Raw genomic sequence first — 19,388 nt, 5'->3', positions numbered from 1 at the left:
CCCATCAACATTTTGAAGTGTTCCACCAAATGTGGTATGTATAAATAAGTTCCATTGGTAATTATACTGTGTAAGGATCAAGAAAAATTTTGCAGAGGGGCGCTTGGGTGGCTCAGTTGGTTAAGCAGCTGCCTTCAGCTCAGGTCATGATCTTGGAGTCCCGGGATCAATGCCTGCATCAGGCTCCCTGCTCAGCAGAGCGTCTGCTTCTCCCTCTTCCTCTTCCCCTTTCCACCACTGTGATTTAGCTGTTTCTGAATTCCACAGCCTGCTAATTTATTTAGGACTTATAATAATTTAAAAAATTTCTATGGAAAATCTATTTTCTAAGATTCCTTAAATATCTCATTAATTTTCATGGGCCCAGTTTTTCTACTGGAAACTGGGAAAACTTAGTAAAATGGTTATTTTAAATCACTCCACTTGGAATTACGTAAATAAGTATATGGGGAGAACAATGGAAACATAGTTTCTTTAGACACTTTAGAAGAACAGTGATTTGTACAAATTTTGTTTTTTAGATTCCACATATGTGTGAAATCATATTGTATTTGTCTTTCTCTAACTTAGTATAATACTCTCTAGGTCCTTGCGTGTTGCAAATGGCAAGATAGAACAGGTTGGTGGTTGCTGGAGAGGAGGTTTGGGTGGGTGAAATGAGAGAAGGAAATCAAGAGGTACAAGACCTCCAGTTATAAATAAGTCATAGGAACATAATGTACAGCATGACCATTATAGTCGATAATATATAGCATATTTCCTGGTTTCCCAGCTTGTTCAAAGAGTGGTTCTTGGAGCACTTTTTGAGGAATAGGTACAAATGATTCAAGGTTGGGATGAACTACCCCCCAGATTCTATGGTCTTTTGATGAGAGAGGGGATTCCTTCAAGAATTTGGGCCTGAAGCATTTCTGCCTGACTCAAGTGGAGCTATTGATAGGGTGGGATTGAAAGGTTTTTAGACACAGACTAGAGAGTTTAAGATCCAAGAATTATTTTGTGTATACTATTTAATAAAGCAAAGTGGTTTAGTTACTGTTACTTAGCACGTAACCTAAATGTTACTTGCTAAGATTTAGGAATTTTTAACGAGTTACATATGTTTGTTTCTGTGAAGACATATTGTGACCAAAAAGCAAACAGGAACACATCTATCATTACTCAAGATGGCAGTTGTGCAAATCCACTGTGTTCTAGTGAACACTCAGAGACCCATTGCTAAAAATTGTAGGAGTGTCACTTTTCGTTTGCCCCTGATTTTTACTATGCACCGTTAGAAAGTTTTGTAAAGCCAAAGAAAAGACTATTATCAGGTATAGAGACTCGAAGTGGTAACAGTTGAATTTACAAGTGTGGACATGGTTAAGTTAATCTATGCTCTTATGAAGTTATAAACATACTAATATTTTCTCGGTTTTGTTTCAAGGTGTTTTCTTTTTCTTTTTTTGGATTTGTTGAATTACAATTTTTCCTTTCTTTTTAAAAATTGCGCCATTACCTAGACTCACACTGACTCAGATGTTATCTGACTACCATTGACATCTGATCACATTGACCACATTTTCTGTATTACTAAATAAGGCATTTAAAATAAAAACACCTCTTTTCAAAAAAGAAAAAGTTTAAATCAAATCCTAGTGACATATTAAACATTTCAAAGATGATATTGGCTTGTAGACAAAGAAACACCAATTTAAAAATTATAGAAAGAGAAATTTTATGAAGAGAAGTAACGTTTTGGCCTCTAGTTGTACTTTTCGAGACGGAATCATTGTATTTGGAGTCATGGCAAGAAGGAGTTTACTTTTTCTGAAAATATAAGATGTACCATATGCCAAGGAATAGTTACTCTAAGGTTCATGTTTTAGGGTAACTCTCAAGTGTGGTTATTAACACATAATGTTGCGGGTGTTTGTTTGCTTTGCCTTTTCTTGTGACATCCAGACTCTTGTGATATGTTTGCATTAAGTACATCCCTTCGGTTGAGTAACTATTCCTGGAGGTGATCTTGATGATACAATAGTTATCAACATGAGGATATTTTTTTTTTCTTAACGCATTTCATCCCACAGTGATTCCACTGGTAAACTGATTTTCAAAATAATAAACCTCTCATAAGGTGATTTTCATCAGGTTTCACATATAGGAAAGGATTAGAACACATGGAATAGTGGTAGTGCAGTCTCTAAGGTGGAATTGTGATGTTTCCAGTCCTTCTGTCACTTATTATGTAATGACCTTGGACAACTCATCTAATCTTTCTTTGCCTTAGTTTCCTAGCTTGAAATTGAGGGTAAAAGTATCCATTGCATATAGTTATTGTCTAAATTAAATGAGTTAATACAGGAGAGTGCCGAGAACAGTACCTGGTACATAGTGATTATTCACTAAATGTTACTTGATGGTTGTAATTATGATTTGTTAAAATTTGAAAGTAAAATAGAAGGTATTATGACAAAAACTCAAAGGCTTTTGTAGCAGAGTATGTTCACAGAGGAGCCATCTCTATCAATTCCAGGAGACACTATGCAGGATCCCAGGGTTTAGATGTTGCCATACTAAGTGGAAAAGCCAAGTTCTTCTGTGCCAAGTTAGACGTTTTGTTGGATGACTTTATGTGCTCCTTTTAGATCACGCACACACCCCAGCAGGTAGGAAAGGGCATGAATTTGATCATTACAATGAAGTTCGTTGAATGTTTGCAAATCTCCGTGATATTTGAAATCCTATAGACAAGGTTCACATCAAACCTTGGTTTCTCCACTTATAAAGATGAGGCTAATGCCTGCTTTGCAGAATTCTTAGGATGTAATAGAAAAGAACCAATGTATTATCTGACATAAAGTCAACCCTCAGTAGGTACAGTCACTTCTTTCTGAGTCAGTGGCACATTAGGTACCCCTAGAACCACTTCAGACATCAAATGACCTGGGTCTATCCTATGTCCTGGAGTCCCTTATACCTAGGGGGGACCTGGGCCTGCCAGGCTGTGTGCAGCCGTAGGGCTGAACCTCAGATGTGCGCAGGGGTTGGGAGGCTGAGAGCAAGGTGAGGGGGGTTGATGGACCCTCAGGCTCTGTATTCACCAATGTCCAGAGCTTCCTAAACTTCAGAAACTATTTAAAACCTGGTGATCGGGGCGCCCAGGGGTGCAGTCAGTTGAACGTCTGACTCTTGGTTTTGGCTCAGGTCTGATCTCAGGGTCTTGAGATCGAGCCCTGCCTCAGGCTCTTGCTGAGTGTGGCATCTGCTTGGGTTTCTCTCTCCCTCTACCTCCTCCCTTCCCTCCTGCTCTCTCTCTAAAATAAATAAATAAACCTTTTTTTTTTTTTTTTTCTTTCTCAAGAAGGGTTTATTGCAGGTCGGGTACACGTGTAAGGGGCAAGAGTCTAACAACGGGAAGGAACTACAGGGCCCACCGGCTTAGAAGATGAGCCAGTAAAACAAAACTACGGGTTATATACAATCATTAAAAAGGGAGGGTGGTGGGGCAAAAAAAAAAAAAAAAAAAGGAAAAAAAAAGGAAAAACTGCCAGCAGCCTTCCGGAAGGTTAGTAACAGAGATTGCGGAGCACCCTCCCGCCCCAGTCCTGACTGCGCTCGGCGGCTCTGGAGGCCGAGCAGGTGGTGCCGCGGGCAGGTGGCACCGCGGGCAGGTGGCACCACGGGCAGGTGGCGCCGCGGGCAGGTGCGCCGGTTCGTCCCGCTCGGCCGGGCCGGGGCTGGGGCTGGGGCCGGGGGTGCGCGCGCCAGGCCTTCCACGGAAAAGCCCAAAGGACAACCTCCTCCGCGCTGCCGACTACACGCGGGGAGGGTGGGGCGGAGCAGAGCGACAGTCCCCTGGGGTCTGCGTACAAATAAATATCCAGTTAATATAAATAAAACCTGCTGCTCATGGTCCATGGGCTTTGTTTGGCATAGAGAGGTTTTAAATATATTGAATGCGAGTGGATAAAATGGCTCACCCAAAAGTCAGAATCTGTGGCTCCTCTAGAGAAATCAGAGGATGAAAAAAATCTGTAGAAAACTCTAGGCCTGCCTCCCAGATGATGTGAGTGGGCTGAGCGGAGAATCTGTTCCTCCTTTAGACTCAGCATTGCTCTTCTGTTTCTGCTGGGCCCTTACAGGCCTTGAGTTATGACACCTGCTTCCAATAACACAAAGTCTTCCTCCTTTTGGATAAATTAATATGATTTTGTTACTTCAGATTATTTTACATCTTTTAAATACAAATCATTATGAAACAAATTTCTGAAATCTTATACGTTACTTTCATGAAGTCCTACCACCACCTCTACTACAGTCCACTTACGAGGTCTTAAAAAAATTGTGAGCAGTACTGACTAGAGTCAAGAGTGGGGGGATCCCTGGGTGGCACAGCGGTTTAGCGCCTGCCTTTGGCCCAGGGCGCGATCCTGGAGACCCAGGATCGAATCCCACATCGGGCTCCTGGTGCATGGAGCCTGCTTCTCCCTCTGCCTGTGTCTCTGCCTCTCTCTCTCTCTCTCTCTCACTGTGTGCCTATCATAAATTTAAAAAAAAATTAGAGTCAAGAGTGGTATCAATAACTCTCATAGTGCCATGTGGCAGTCATGTCCAAAAGACAAAAGACAGTTCAAGTTTGCAATTACTCTATATACTAATGATAAATAGCTTTAAAGTTTCATAGTTTACATGACTTTTACAGCTGTCGGTCTTTTCGGAGCTATGTTGAAAATTAGCAGTTGGTTAAATGAATTGCACATGACTATTAATATAAACAAATCGAGAACAATATACTTTTGGATATTAGCAGAGCAGAACGCAGGCCGATGTGAAATAACATGTTCAGATGTTATAATGCTTCTTAACCCACTGAAAACCATTTTGTCCACGGGGTATCATGTAGGTATTGTATTTATGAAGTAAACCTTACCAGTGCGGAAACCTTCTTACTCATTGACACTTGCTAAAGTGTTGCAAGGGGCATGTAAGTACGATTCACATGAATATATAAGATGACTATTTCGAAGTTGAGATTTCATGGATTATTACCAATTAGTTTAAAGAGTTGCATTCTTAATTTCTTGTTTTCTAGTGTCGTCTGTGTTGGTGGAGATGGATCTGCCAGTGAAGTTGCCCATGCTTTGCTTCTTAGAGCCCAGAAGAATGCTGGGAACGAAACAGAGAGCATCCTCACCCCTGTCCGAGCACAGCTTCCGCTTGGGTTAATACCAGCAGGCAAGCAAGGGGCCGTGGATTTGCTAACTGGAACCTCTCCTCCTGTCTTTCTCCTATTTCCTAACCTAGACAGTATAACACAGAGTTAAATGCACAGACTTTGAATCTGAAAGAACCAAGTTTGGCATCTCTGCTAAGCAAATGTGAGACTTTGGACAAGTTATTTAATTTCTTTGAGCCTCATTTTTCTCATCTGTAAAAAAAAAAAAAGATACACATATAGTCATCTCATTATAAGGCTTTTGTTGTATTAGATGGTATCTGTGGAGGACTTGATGCATAGTTAAATATTCAACAAATGGGATTATTATTATTCTGTCTTCCAATATAAAGGTCTAATGATCACACAGTACCAGGTATGAAATTTCAAAACAAGGCCACTCACAAGCTGCTCACAATGTCATGCGGTAACTCTCAGAGTACAAATAGAGAATAAATAGATAACCTCGAGTATCAGAGTATAAATAGATATGTATTATCTATTTATATGAGTATAAATAGATAACCTTGAGTTGAGAATGCCAAAAAAATTCATCGTAACTGCTGTATTGCCAGCGGCTGGGACAGAATGTGACACAGTGAATGCTCAACGAAGTTTATTAAGTGAACGAATGTATAGAAAACATTATAGAGGGATCCCTGGGTGGCGCAGCGGTTTGGCGCCTGCCTTTGGCCCAGGGCGCGATCCTGGAGACCCGGGATCGAATCCCATGTCGGGCTCCCAGTGCGTGGAGCCTGCTTCTCCCTCTGCCTATGTCTCTGCCTCTCTCTCTCTCTATGACTATCATAAATAAATAATAATAAAAAATTAAAAAAAAAAAGAAAACATTATAGAGCAAGTATAATGCTCTAACATTATAGAGCAAGTTGAATTAGGCCAAAGAATGGGTAGGTTCTGGCCTGAGAAGATGAGGAGGAGTTATTTTCTTCGTTGCACAAATAATCCAGGAGCATTGAGAAATAGAACACAGGCCATTGTTGGGTGGGGGATGGGATCAAAATAGTCCCAAACCTTGGTGATTCCTGGACGCCACAGGGAGGGGTCTGAATTGTGTTGGATAAGCAGTAGGGAACAATGGGAGGTTTTAGAGCAAGGGAACAGCCCTGCTGGGAGCCTGTTCTAGGAGAATTTGTGATGAGGGGGAGGGAGGGTGAAGGGGGAGGTCAGAGCCCAGCTGCCCTGGTATCCAGAAAAGACGAGAACATCTTTCATAAGTGGATTACGTTATGCCAGTCACTCCTCCCAAATTATTTAAACAAACAATAGTGATGGAAAGTGATTAGTTTTCATTTTGAAAACATCGCACGTTATTATCTCTGTAAATATAACAGAAACAATTATTGTTTCCTATGAAGATAGGAAATCATTACACAGCAAAGAACAATTCATTCTATCCATTTGATGACCACATTCATTTAGTATGGATTTCAGTATATTTAGTATTGTTAATTGACAACGAACCGATGTACAAATACTCTTTTAAGGACTGTGAAGTCTTTCCAAGGGGGAAAAAAAACCCACAAAAAACTCCAAGAATTTAAAAGGAGAGACATATTTGGATATATCCCAATAATTAAGAAAAACCTTGGATGGTCTTTAAGCAGAAGAGAACACAATCATGTCAACTAGGAAAACAACAACAACAACAAAAAGATGCTGGCGAAGTGGAGCCAGCCACTTTTACCTTTTCATGTCATTTTAGGAGCTCTGTCTATAACGGTGGAGCTTTTCAACGTTTCCTTGCGTGCCAAGGGGATGTGCCACGGTCATTTCCTCTTCACTAGTATGTACACTGCTGAGGTCACTTATTAACTGCTATGGAGCAGAAGTGGGAAGACACACGCATTTGACATGAAGTGAATTGTTAGCTAGAAAAACCAGTGCTTAAGCTGATGTTTTTAACATGCCATTTGAATGCATTTTCCTTAGCAAATATAGCCTGTTGCCAAAATTGTGGCCTCTGTCCGGGAGTTCCAGCTTCTGGACTCCATAAGGAGGGGGATGTCGTGTGCGGGCTGGGCTGATGGGAGGACTCAGGGCCCCATCGGGGCTCTGATAGTGAATGGGGAACAAGGGGGGACAAGGGCTAGGCAGGAAGTCTCCAACTGCACACAGAAGACAGTCTGCCTTTGAAGCCATTTGCCTCCTGGAGAGAGACACCCAGAGGGAGAGTGTTTAGTAAATGACTCCACTGAGCCAACAGACTAAGCCGCTGAATTATGGTCAGACTCAGATGGATCAGATGTGGGGAAGCCTGTATTAGAACTGCTGGCCATTAGCAATGGTGTTTGTTGCCATGGGAACTGGTGCTAAGGAACTATACTGAGAGATTCCGATTAAAGGGGTGGGGGGAGGATAGAGGAAAAAGCCAGAGAGGACATTAAGAAAAAAAAAAAAAGCAATCCAGTTGTTGTAAAACAAGGCACAATCCACATACTGATGGCTGCAAACCATATATTCCTATAGCGTTCACATAAATAAATTCATGCTTGCCAATTAATTTGAGGAGAGTAAAATATTGCCAAGGGACTATTAATTTCTATGATATTTCAGGCAAAGAACCAAAGTGTAGGTGCAGTTTTCATGAGAATTTTAGATATGCTTGACTAGGAAGTCATTACATCACATTTATCTGTTTGGATGTGGGAGACATTAACGGCCTTATGAATATTCATGGGGTCTGGTTAATTAAGTTAATTGTTCTACAGAAGTGCTTGCACTTCCAAGGACAATTTTTTTCCTTTTTTTCTTTTTGCCTCCATAGTTTCTGCCTGGTATTTCCATCATTCATGCTTTACGTGAACTGCTACTTCCGTCCTTGCCTCTGTGTATTTGGCACCCTTTAGCAGGTCTGGGGAGGTGGTGGTGAGCAAAGTTGCTGGTAGCTGTTAAGAAAAATAACTTTTCAGGCTAATTAAAATGTTTACCTTGAGGTAGAACATTTATAGCTTTTGTGAGGATGCTAAAATTACATAGCCGTTATTTATGTGAGCAGCATGTTCTTTTGGCATGTAGACATCTTTTCAGATGGATCACATTTTGTTTTTGGAAATTGTACTCTGTCTTTTAGATCATCCAAACAAAAATACAGAGCAATCTATAGTATTACCATTTTATATCCACTTTCCTCACAAACTTGCCTTTTAAATTCAGAGAGTTAAAAAACTGTTCTTTAGGACCAAGGAACAGGTTAATCAGCGTAGAAGATGACGGAAACACTTTTCTGGCTTCTGGTCGTGCCTCTCTGCAAATTCTATGGAGTTAAGAAAAAGTTGTCAAGGTGCAAAGCCTGAGAGGTAAAAAGAAAGAAAGAAAGTGATCCTTAGTAGCCTGAAAGGATCTGTATTTGGGCATGCTTAGCATACTTCAACCTCACAGGGAATAAATGGTCTTTATTTTCTTGAGTCATGATATGTGTCATTCTCTATTGCACATGACAACATTACATTATGTTCTTTAATAGCCTTTCTAGAGGAATGCTTTTATGGTCTATTCCTAATTAACCATGGTAATGGAGGAAATGTGTTTCATAGAGTACTGTAATCCATTGATAATCCTAAATATCTCTAATTGCGTGGCCTCCTCCAAAACCTTTACCATAAATCTGATTGGGAAGCAAAATAGGTTGATTTGTTTCCTCTCTTCCCTCCCACCCATTCCAGATTAATTAGCAGTTAGATGACCAAAGGGCAGGCCGTAGATGGTCAAAGGATAATTGGAAAGGCTTAGGTAATTGACTCCTGGGTAAAGATCCACTGAGCAACAGGTCTCTGGACTCCTCGTTCTTAAACCTTAGAGTGCATACGAGTCACCTTGAGAACCTGCTAAGGCATGGACATCCGGGTCTCACTTCCAGACCTTCCAATTCTAGTGGTTGGAAGTAAGACCCAGAAATTGGCTTTTTTTTTTTTTTAAGATTTTATTTATTAGAAACAGAGAGAGACAGAGGCAGAGGGAAAAGCAGGCTTCATGCAGGGAGCACAATGTGGGACTCAATCCCAGGACCCCAGGATCACGCCCTGGGCCAAAGGCAGATGCTCAAACCGCTGAGCCACCCCGGCATCCCGAAATTTGCCTTTTTAACAAGCTCCCAGGTAATGTTGATGCTGCTGATCCCTGGACCATACATCTCTTCTAGAAGAAGCACTCTTCAAGTTACTGTGCACACACATAACCTGGGGATCTTATAAAATGCAGACTCTGATTCAGGAGGTCTGGAGTGGGACCCAAGAGTCTACATATTAATAAGCACCATGGTATTACTGCTGGACCGTAGACCATATTCTGAATAACAGAATTCAGAGCATAATTCACCCTTTGATGAATCAGTTGGAACAGGTTTACTAATTGGTTGAGGTGGACTTTTCTTTGAATTGGCATCACCAGAGGCCTGGAAGACATTAATATTAGATCAGTCCCTTATGGTGATTAATTTAATGACAGCCTTGGTTGAAAATGTCTGAGTAGCCTCAGCTTCTTCGGCCGAACAACCCTAGACACACATCAGTTCAAGTGATACAAATTGAAGAGATCATGTATGACCACATAGGAATGTTCCTAAAGAACAAGTCCAGGGGGCTAGTCTTCGCCTTGATATCTGCAGTACACCACACATCCATGCTTTTACAGCTCTCAGCTGTTACTGGATTTCTTTCTTATAATCTGTAATTCAAGGAAACTTGTAGCTTCTTAATTTTAAAGTCTTTTAGCCTCCTGGAAATGGCAGGGGCTAGTTGGTATCTTCCTCTTCAAAAGAAGGCTTTTACCTCAAGGTCTCCGAGACCCTAAATGTCATAGAAGCCATACTGGAGGAGAGCTCTTTTCTTTCATAGGCTGGTGGCAAAAATTCATGTGGATCTTAAATGATCCTAATGATTATGAAAATAAGAAATGTATAACATCTCAAAACAGACTTTTATAGCATGGTAAATACTATGGAATTAAATAGTTTCTTCATCTAGGATACCATTTGTCAGATAAGAGGGAAATCCCCTCTTGGATGAAAGCTTATCTCTAAGAGTCGTTAAAGGTATTTAAAACATGTCTTTTGTACTTTGTAGGGATTTAAAATTTTTTTCTTCATTACTATTTGGATTTTTATTTCTGTATTTATGCGTTTGTCTTGGCTCTCCAGAGACACCCTTAATGCTCTTGATGTTCATTTTGTGAAAGAAGTTAGCAGCCCACTCATTGAAGATAGAGTAGACTTTGATACCGCTAGTTTATTTTGGTAGAAAGTAGACATTAATGATGGAAAAAAATCTGTGAGCAAGTAAATACTCTAAACTATTTTCTAATTTTAAGTTGTTTAAAGGGTAAACAGTAATTTGACAACCATTCAATGTGAATCTAAGCTATGTATAAACTTTCATTGATTTTTCATTTGAACAATACATAGCGATATCTCCTAAAGTAAGAGCAAGTGGATAACTTAAAACATACACTACATTGATTTTGCATGTTTTAAAATTGATTTGGCAGGCTCTACTAACGTACTGGCACATTCTCTTCATGGAATCCCTCATGTGGTAACTGCAACTTTGCACATTATAATGGGTAAGAAGTCTTTCAAACAAGTTCATGTTTTATAAGGAAGTTTCTTTTTGATAAGGAAGTTTTTATATTTATATAAGGCTATTTTATTTCTGTCAGACCTATCCAAGGAAGGACAAGTTCTGTGTGTCTCGGATCAGAGAAATGTTTTACTAAAAACCAGAAGTCCATTAGGCAAAGCTTCACTATTTGGACTGCCTCTCTTTTCAGAGCAGAGGCACCACCAAGAGCAGTAAATGAAATTTCACTATAATCTTGTAAGAAAAATATCATAATGATGTTTAAGGTCACACTTTTACAATCGGATCAAAACAGCCCATGCATACTATTTAAGTATATCAGATAGTGTTGTTAGACTACACCAAGACTGTAGGGCTGAGGTTCTGTTGTTAAAAGAAGAACATAAAAAGGAAAAACATTGCACATCCACTCTAGAATTTTTATTATTCCCATTGATGGAAAGTCTGTAAACTTAAAAGCAATGCAAAACTACTGTTAAATCTAAGTTTGTTTTGCACATGAACTTTATTTCCTTAACTATGTTTTATGTGAAATAACAATAAACTGCAATATTTACTGCTTTGTGTACCTTAGTACCTGAAAAAGTTAAAAATGGCAATTGCAGTAGTTGTAGGTAAAGAGAGGTGAAGAGAAAGCAAGGATATTTATTATGGTGTGAAGTTGCTTGAGATCTTCTATAAGTAAATAAATAGGCTCTTCTGTGTTTGCCATTTTGACAACTTGCCCTACTTCTCTCACTGATGGACTGATATCCAACATAATATTCAAGGGCACGTACAACCAGTTGATGTCTGCACTTTTAGCACCACTGGAAAGCTTCTTCGCTTCGGGTTCTCAGCCATGTTTGGCTTTGGTGGAAGAACTTTGGCCTTGGCAGAAAAGCATCGATGGATGTCACCCAACCAACGAAGGGATTTTGCGGTAATGAAGGCATTGGCGAAACTTAAGTAAGTCTTTTTTTCTTAAACCCAAAATTTTGTGTCTTAGAATACATGATTGTTAACAGCAAAATTTATTGTATTTTAGGCCTGAAGACTGTGAAATATCATTTTTACCATTTATCAGTTCTCACGATTTAGAAGAAAGGTAGGTAAAGGGCTCAAAGTAATGGAAACAGCTGTATCTTTCTTTAAAGCATGAAATAGTTTGATATACACACTTTATTAGACTTGTGATCTTTGGTTGTTTTTCTAAAATACTAGTGAAGAATATGGAGTAGTGAAATTCTAGTAGGCCATGTGGTTTGACTTCTGTCTTCAGAAACTACTGTTCACTCTATCCATCCGTCCAATCATTTATGGATTTATTCAACAGCCTGTTTATTGAATGCTATATCCCAAGCATTTTGGATACAACAATAAGCCAAAAAAAACAAACAAAACCCATGGTTTCTGCCCTGAGTAACAAACATTACTCAAAGCCACACAAAGAAAATGTTCTCGTCTTTAAAAGAAATGGAAAATCATTGTTATGGATGACACCACCGTTCAATGAATCAACACAGTGTAATGCAGTAACGGAATATACTCACACATTTTCACTTACTGTATCTAATCTAAGAAAATATTTAACATACTGGGTTCTTGAAGTTTCTCAACTTAATAGATGTTACTTTTGGTGTGATGTGGTTTTCTTTGTTTTCTCATTTTTAGGGAGGCAGAAGGATCTCCCAAATCCGGTAAGTTTAAACGTACCTCCTTGAGAACTGAGGCAGGCTCTGGTGACATTTTGCTCTAGTGAGGGAAAGTAACCAGTCACTTCCATTGCCTTTAGACTGTAATGATCAGTGGCAAACCATCCAGGGTCAGTTCTTGAATGTCAGCATTATGGCAATCCCTTGCCTGTGTTCAGTGGCACCTAGAGGCTTGGCACCTAATACCAGGTTAGTAAGCATTTTTATTGAATCACTAATACTTTTCTATAAACCAGTTTTTTTTTCTTTTAGAATACCTGCTAACTTGTGGCTGGCTGGATTATTATTATTTTGGACTGTAATAATAGTAGAGATTCTCAGGGACTTAGCATCTGAGTAGGCGGAGACCAACTGTTAAGCTCGAAATAGTAGACAATCACTGGTTTCTTAATATTACTAAAGCTAAAATATTTCATGGGTTTTATGAACATGATTTCACTGTGTCACTTTATGTCTACTTACTTTACTTGTGTTTATTTACTGGTCATCGAAAACATTATATTTCTGGTATTTCTTGTGGACAACTCTACTTTCAAGTTGTAGAGCAGACATAAATATCCTCAGCATGAATAGTATATATGTGGGTATATTTGATACCTTCAGTCAAAGGAAGCTGAATTGCACTTATTTATATTTAGTGTGAATAGTGGTACATATGAGTCTGCAGCCCACATTTTCTTGAGACCTTTTATATATCATTTTATCCACAAAAATATAAACCATCTCTCATACATTCTTTTCAAGCAGCTGTCCATTATTCATTTGAAAATCTTTCCCACTCCCATAGAAAGCATAGAAGAAAGGATCATGAATGTTGTATAATATAGTCAAATCTAGATTTTTCCCTGGAAGTAGAATAAAAGAATGACTTGTGTGTCAGGGCAGCTTATGACATAATTTTAATGATTAGTTTTGTCTTCCCTGCAAAATCCTTAACCAGAATCATTAACAGCTAGCAAAGGGGATTGATATAAACTTTTTTTCCTTGGCAGTCAACATGAGAAATATCTGCAGTTAGAGAAGAAGAAAAACTATAAATTTTAATATTAATAATCTAGATGTCAGGGTCCTCATTATCTTTAGTGCTGAAACTTGAAAGGAGTTATCTTGAAGCTTATTGTGATATAGAAATTGAGCTCAATAGTTTCCTGCCTGTACCTTCAGAAATCCTAGATAGCGGTGTGCCCCCCTAATGGGTTTCCCTCACTAAACGTGAAAACCAACTAGCTGACTCAAGACAATACTTAATCCTACTTCATCTCTGAGACTCAAACTTGCTCAAGGACCTACAGGAGAGGTAGTCTGCTCTTCTGGGAGTTGATTCTTGCCTCTTTCAGTGCTGTTCCATACATTTTCCAGCTTGTCTGGACTTCCACTCCTTATTCTCTCTAGGTTTAACCAGTATTAATTTTTCAGTGGATAACTAGTTAGAGATTTCCTTTGTGGACTGTAATTGAACACTGATTTTTTTTTTTATATATATATTTTGCAAAGGCCTTCATACCATGCCTTGGCTGACCAGAGGTAGCCAGAGATTTAGCTTCTGGATGATTCAGAATCATTGCCCAAGAGATTGAACCTCCAGTTTCATTTTTTTCCACAATAAAGTATAATTTAATTCAGAATACCTCAGTGCAAATTGCTGATAGAAATTAGTGTTCTTTTCAGTATTCTAACAGTAAATATGTAACATATAAAAAACATTTAAAACCATGAAAGCACATAGGATGTGTTTCAATTACTATAAAGTGGTGAAAAGTAGACATGTGAAGTACTTTTCATGTTAATGAAAAATTAGGCAATTTTTGAAAATGTAAACACAAAACGGTAGTCTGAATGTGTCTTGGCACTGATTATTTCCAGTTGGGAAGAAGTGGCATGTTGAATAAAATGAGCATTGGACTCTCGGAATTAAGAGATCTGGTGCCAGTGATCATTTTGTTTTTCTCTGTGTGCCTTTGAACAAATCACTTAAACTTGGGGTCTTTTCTTCCTTCTGTATAAACTGAGTGAATGACTGGATAATCTCTAAGATCCCTTACAAGCTCTGACCTGAGCTTCCATAAGATTCAAAGAGCTCTTTTTTATGTTGTTGTTATTCTTGGAATAACTTTATATTTGCCTTGAAATCAAGCTAGAAGTCATTTGCACACATTTCTGCAAACTGCCTTCTAAAGCTAGATGCATTTGTAAGTGGCTTTTTTGGCACTAAATCCCATCTCTAAATTTGTAGTCTCTTATATTAAACTGAACAGTTATGCAAGATTAAAATGCTCAGTCATTTAACTGAACATGTGTGGTAGCGTTTGTCCCTTTTATCCAACAAGGGGCCACTTGGATTTATTTTCTTATGTCACTGAGACCTGCCTGTATGTAAATATTTAAATATCACACTGTAGGTTCTAGAAAGTATTGAACAATTTGTTATACCATTAGTATTTATTTGTTATTTTAAATCTTTTAAAAACATACATGATGTCACATTTTGAATCCCTAAGTAAATCTATTGAATTTTAAATGATATGTGAATAGGAAGCATGATAGTTCTTTTATTTAAAAAAAAAAAAAGCCCTTTAAATAAGAACTTACAGAAAAGGAAGTCAATTTTTAATAAAACTAATTTGAAGGGCTGGCTGTGCCATTTAAAAATAACACAGCAAGATTAGATTTAAGAATTGGAAATAAATTTAATGTGATGTTGATTAGTCAGTTTTGCCTAAAACTTCTACTAAATGTGGTTGTTAGAAGGAATGATACCGAGTAATTTCTGTTGCAATCACTTAATAAACTTCTCAATGTCAAATACAAATATTTAATTTCAGATTAAATAATGGAAGCATGGCTCTTATAATTGCACGAAACACTTCTCGACCAGAATTTATAAAACACCTGAAAAGATATGCCGGTGTTAAAAATCAGGTATAGTAAATTATTTTTGTTACTTATACACAAAACTGTTAGTCATGGAAAGAGGCTGCGAGAGTTGACATCAAATCTTGCCTCAGAAGGCATTATTTTCTTAATACATTAATCTTTTTTCTTTTGGTTTGTGGTTCATCCAAATTTTGAAAATTTCTATTTTATTAACATAGATTGGCCCTTTCTGAGCTATCGATTGGTGGACACATACATTTTGTGTATGTGTGTGTGAGTGCATGTGCGTGAAAAGAGAAAATAGAAAATATAGTGTTATATTGAAATGTGAAGTAAATTAAAGATAAAATTATATAGTCAGCTCTTCTTTAGAATAAAAAGTAGTGAAATCTGAGATTCTTAGCTTTCTTGATGTTATGGCAACAGGCTTTCTCTAAAGTTATGGCCTCTTGATTCTCCTGCCATTTATTTACAGGTCAACCTACCTTCACTAATTGAAATAGATTTGCATACCTATATTTAAAAACACACCGCTTTTATACAGTCATTATTCTGTTCAGAGCTAGAATGTGTGGTTGCGTTTTTGGAGACAGATGAAATTTTTATTTCCACTTAAGGGATTTGTTTTAAGGAGAAGCAATAACTATTATAAGCCACATTCTTTTGGCAGAGATTTTGACCCAGTTTTTAGGAAACTGATCCAGAAATAAGTGATTTTTTGAAATTATGAGTCTTGAACTACATCAGTATGCTTGTAAAACCCCGTAGTCTCACTTCCTGCAGGTATAGGACTGTACCTGGATGTAGCTGCAGAGTAAACAGCAGGGGGAGGGGAGTAAATCCAGCCAACCACTAGTGAGACATGGTGCTTACACGGGTGGCCATTGCAAGGCTCACACTTTGCCCCTTTATAATTTTAAAGGCAGTCATCATGAAGTTTCAGTTCTCTTCTGCTTCCTACATTATTTGATTGGTGTTTATTGAGCAACCAACTGAATGAAGTGTTCAGGAAATTGTAGCATAAAAATGATAGTCCCACATTCCTTAAATACGAAGCTCAAGTAGACAAAAGCAGATGGAACGTAGGCTGTGAGCTGAAGTAATAACTTGGCACGTGTGTTTGGGGACTGACGGGGATCGATTGTCCAAGGGATGTTTGCCTTTTCAGATGTTACTTATTTTGTTTGCAATATCATTATTTTTCTTACTCCAAAAGCAGGACAGGTTCATTATTTTTTTTTTCTCTTAAGTTAGAAGGTAGAAACAAGGCCATGTAGAAAGCACTCAAAATTCTATATTCCAGGAGATAATCAGTGTCATTACCTTGGTATAAACTTCTTAATATGTCCCCATTAAACATATGTGAGAACCTCAATGAGTATTAACTTGAAGGGCACTCATCCTGAGAAGCTCTATTTTTATTTTAGGGAGGCACCTATTGCACAGATTATTTATGGAAAATCTCTTTAGAAATTGCCTAAGGGGCAAATTTCTAAGGCAATGTTTTGTAGACATCCTTTTTGCAACATGGAAAGAGCTTTTTTGTGATTTTGAAAGTAATAAATACCATAAAAAGAGTGAATAGAATTCTGTATCTGTAGGAAAACGATTTAAAAAAAAATGAGATCATGTTATGCAGGATATATTTGCTTTCCTCATTTGCCAGCCACGTCTTGTTTTTGATGCAAAAACTATTGCTTCTGTGTGTATGTGTGTTTGGGAGGGCGTGGGGGCAATCATTAGTCCTAACTCTGATCGACTTAGCTCTTTCCAAAAATTGGAATCCAAGCTTTATTGCTCTGTAATTTTTTGACAAATTTTAAGTCTTCAACATGATGGTATATACGAATAAGTGGATGGATTCCCAAGGTCATTGCTTTCAAGCAATGTTAATTTGATACTTTTGTTTAAAAAAAAGACATACACACATTTATATATAGTCTTTTCCCTTTGTGGTGACATTTTCAAAAATGTAAATTCATATAAATTATGTGATATGATAAAGACCTGCATAAAGGTAAGGTTATGTGATCCACTGTCTAGTTAGTAGTAGTTGTGGTAACCAGGTTGGAAAACACAGCACTTCGGCCTCGGGAGAGCCACGGTCTAGGTCTTGGCACCATCTTTGCCGAGTCTCACTGGATCTTCCTATCTATGAACCACTGTAGAGCGTAGTGAAAACCACCATCATCTCACCTTCCCCCTCTCTGTGTGGAATAGAAAAACATTACCCCTCCTTTCAGCTCTGTCCTAGCTGGCCTCCTTTTCCTCTGTCCCACATTTCCACAGACACTCTGACCATCGTTGTTGGCAGGGAGTTTAAGGCCCTCAAGTTGGTGCTTCCCTGAGGACTCGTTTACCACCCTCTAGTCCTCCCATGATACTTTGTCCTGGGGCCTCTCCTTGCTCTCCCCTCGCCCCTCGTTTGAACCATTATCTGAGCTTTGCACGGTTAGGGAAGTTTGCAAATTGGTGTGCTATTTTCTCTATGATCAACAGGACCATGGTGCTTTCCTGTGTCCTTGAGCCTGGCGCGTCCAGCATGTTCCCCCAACAGTGTTCCTCCCGTGTCCCCCTACACAGGGTGGCAATGGTACGACACCCTACACATCCTGGAGTTGCTCTGGATTCCTCTCCCTCCCTCCTTCTTCACAACCGATCTACTGGTTCCCCTCTTAAATGTTACTGAAATTCCTCCTCCACCTTAACTTGAACCTTAATCCCTTCTTGCTTACAGCAACCTCCTTTCAATCTTCCTTTGCTCTGGCCTCCCACACTTATTTCAAGAGGGAGTTTTTTTTTTTTTTTTTTTCCAAAACACTAGGCTGTTTCATGTTCAGTTCTTCAATGCCTTGTCAAGGCATCTTGTCAAGATGGCATCTTATTTCCTCAGTGAGGAATATATGGCCCTTAGCATTCTGGCCCTTGCTTGTGTCACAGCCTCACCTCTTGCCATCCTCCCCCAGGTTTCCTGTTTTGACCATTTAACTAGTGTGTTAGGGATGCACTATGACAAATACCATGGATTCTATGAAGGCTTAACAGAAATCTGTAATTTTGAAGATCAGAAGTCTAAGATGGTGTTGGCAGCTCTGGCTTTTCCCAAGGCCTCTCTCCTTGGCTTAGAGATGTCTGCCTTCTGGCTGTGTCTTCACATCGCCCTTCCTTTGTGCACACACATGCCTGATCTTTCTGTGTTCCAGTTTCCTCTTTTAAGGACACCAGCATGGATTAGAGCCTACTCAAAACCCTCATTTTAACTGCATCTTTAAAGACCTTCTTACTCTGGTTACATTCTAAGGTATGGGGGTAGTGATGTCAACTTATGACACTGGGGAGAGACATAGTTCAGCTGGTGACACCATCTGTGTCTTTAAAAAAATAATAATATATTTATATCTTCTTTAAGCACCAAGGTGCCTGGGGGGCTCAGTCAGTGATGCACCTGCCTTTGGCTCAGATCGTGATCCCAGGGTCCTGGGATGGAGCCCCATATCAGGCTCCCTGGTCAGCGAGGAGCCTGCTTCTTCCTCTCCCTCTGGCTACCCCTGCTTGCGCTCTGTCAAATTATAAAATGTTAAAAAAAATTAAGATAAAATTTAAAACATAAGTGCCTAAACACCAGTATCATAGTACTACATTATGAATTTCTTGTAGTCGCTTGATGATGCCGTCTCCATACTTGGTCAAACGTTTCCTGTCTTTGAAACTTCCCTTCTCCTCCAGACTAACTCTTTGTGTTAAGACTCCCTTCAAATAGGAAGCTCACCCAACATCCTGCCCGTTTGCCTCATTTCTCATTTAATTTTGTGCTTACACCATCATGGCACTTGTATGTATCACAGTTTTTTAACTGTTTACTTCTCTTCCTCACATCTTAGACACAAGCTCACACAAGATAGTAAGTTCTTGGCTCCCTGAAGACCCATCTAACAATGTGGTTTCATAGGTACTGAATTTCCTGGGATGTACGCAGCTTCATTTTGTGAGGCATACACATGAAAACTGAGGGTTTGGGATAATAGA

General features: G+C 38.9%; 1 protein-coding gene across 2 annotated transcripts in view; it reads left to right on the top strand.

Annotated features, from left to right (window-relative positions):
* Positions 1 to 19,388, top strand: part of CERKL (CERK like autophagy regulator) — a 113,326-nt gene that overhangs the window by 87,602 nt on the left and 6,336 nt on the right. For both annotated transcript variants that reach the window (XM_072752095.1, XM_072752096.1), the window contains 7 exons: positions 5,078 to 5,220; positions 10,703 to 10,777; positions 11,565 to 11,742; positions 11,822 to 11,881; positions 12,448 to 12,473; positions 12,569 to 12,677; positions 15,311 to 15,407. In XM_072752095.1, coding sequence (XP_072608196.1) covers positions 5,078 to 5,220; positions 10,703 to 10,777; positions 11,565 to 11,742; positions 11,822 to 11,881; positions 12,448 to 12,473; positions 12,569 to 12,677; positions 15,311 to 15,407 — 688 coding nt within the window. The remainder of the gene's footprint in view (positions 1 to 5,077; positions 5,221 to 10,702; positions 10,778 to 11,564; positions 11,743 to 11,821; positions 11,882 to 12,447; positions 12,474 to 12,568; positions 12,678 to 15,310; positions 15,408 to 19,388) is intronic.

This window comes from Vulpes vulpes, chromosome 3 (genome assembly GCF_048418805.1).
Source record: "Vulpes vulpes isolate BD-2025 chromosome 3, VulVul3, whole genome shotgun sequence".
NCBI classification, from domain to species: Eukaryota; Metazoa; Chordata; class Mammalia; order Carnivora; family Canidae; genus Vulpes; species Vulpes vulpes.
Note: the sequence above shows the minus strand (reverse complement) of the source record. Positions and strands in the feature narration are given on the sequence as shown.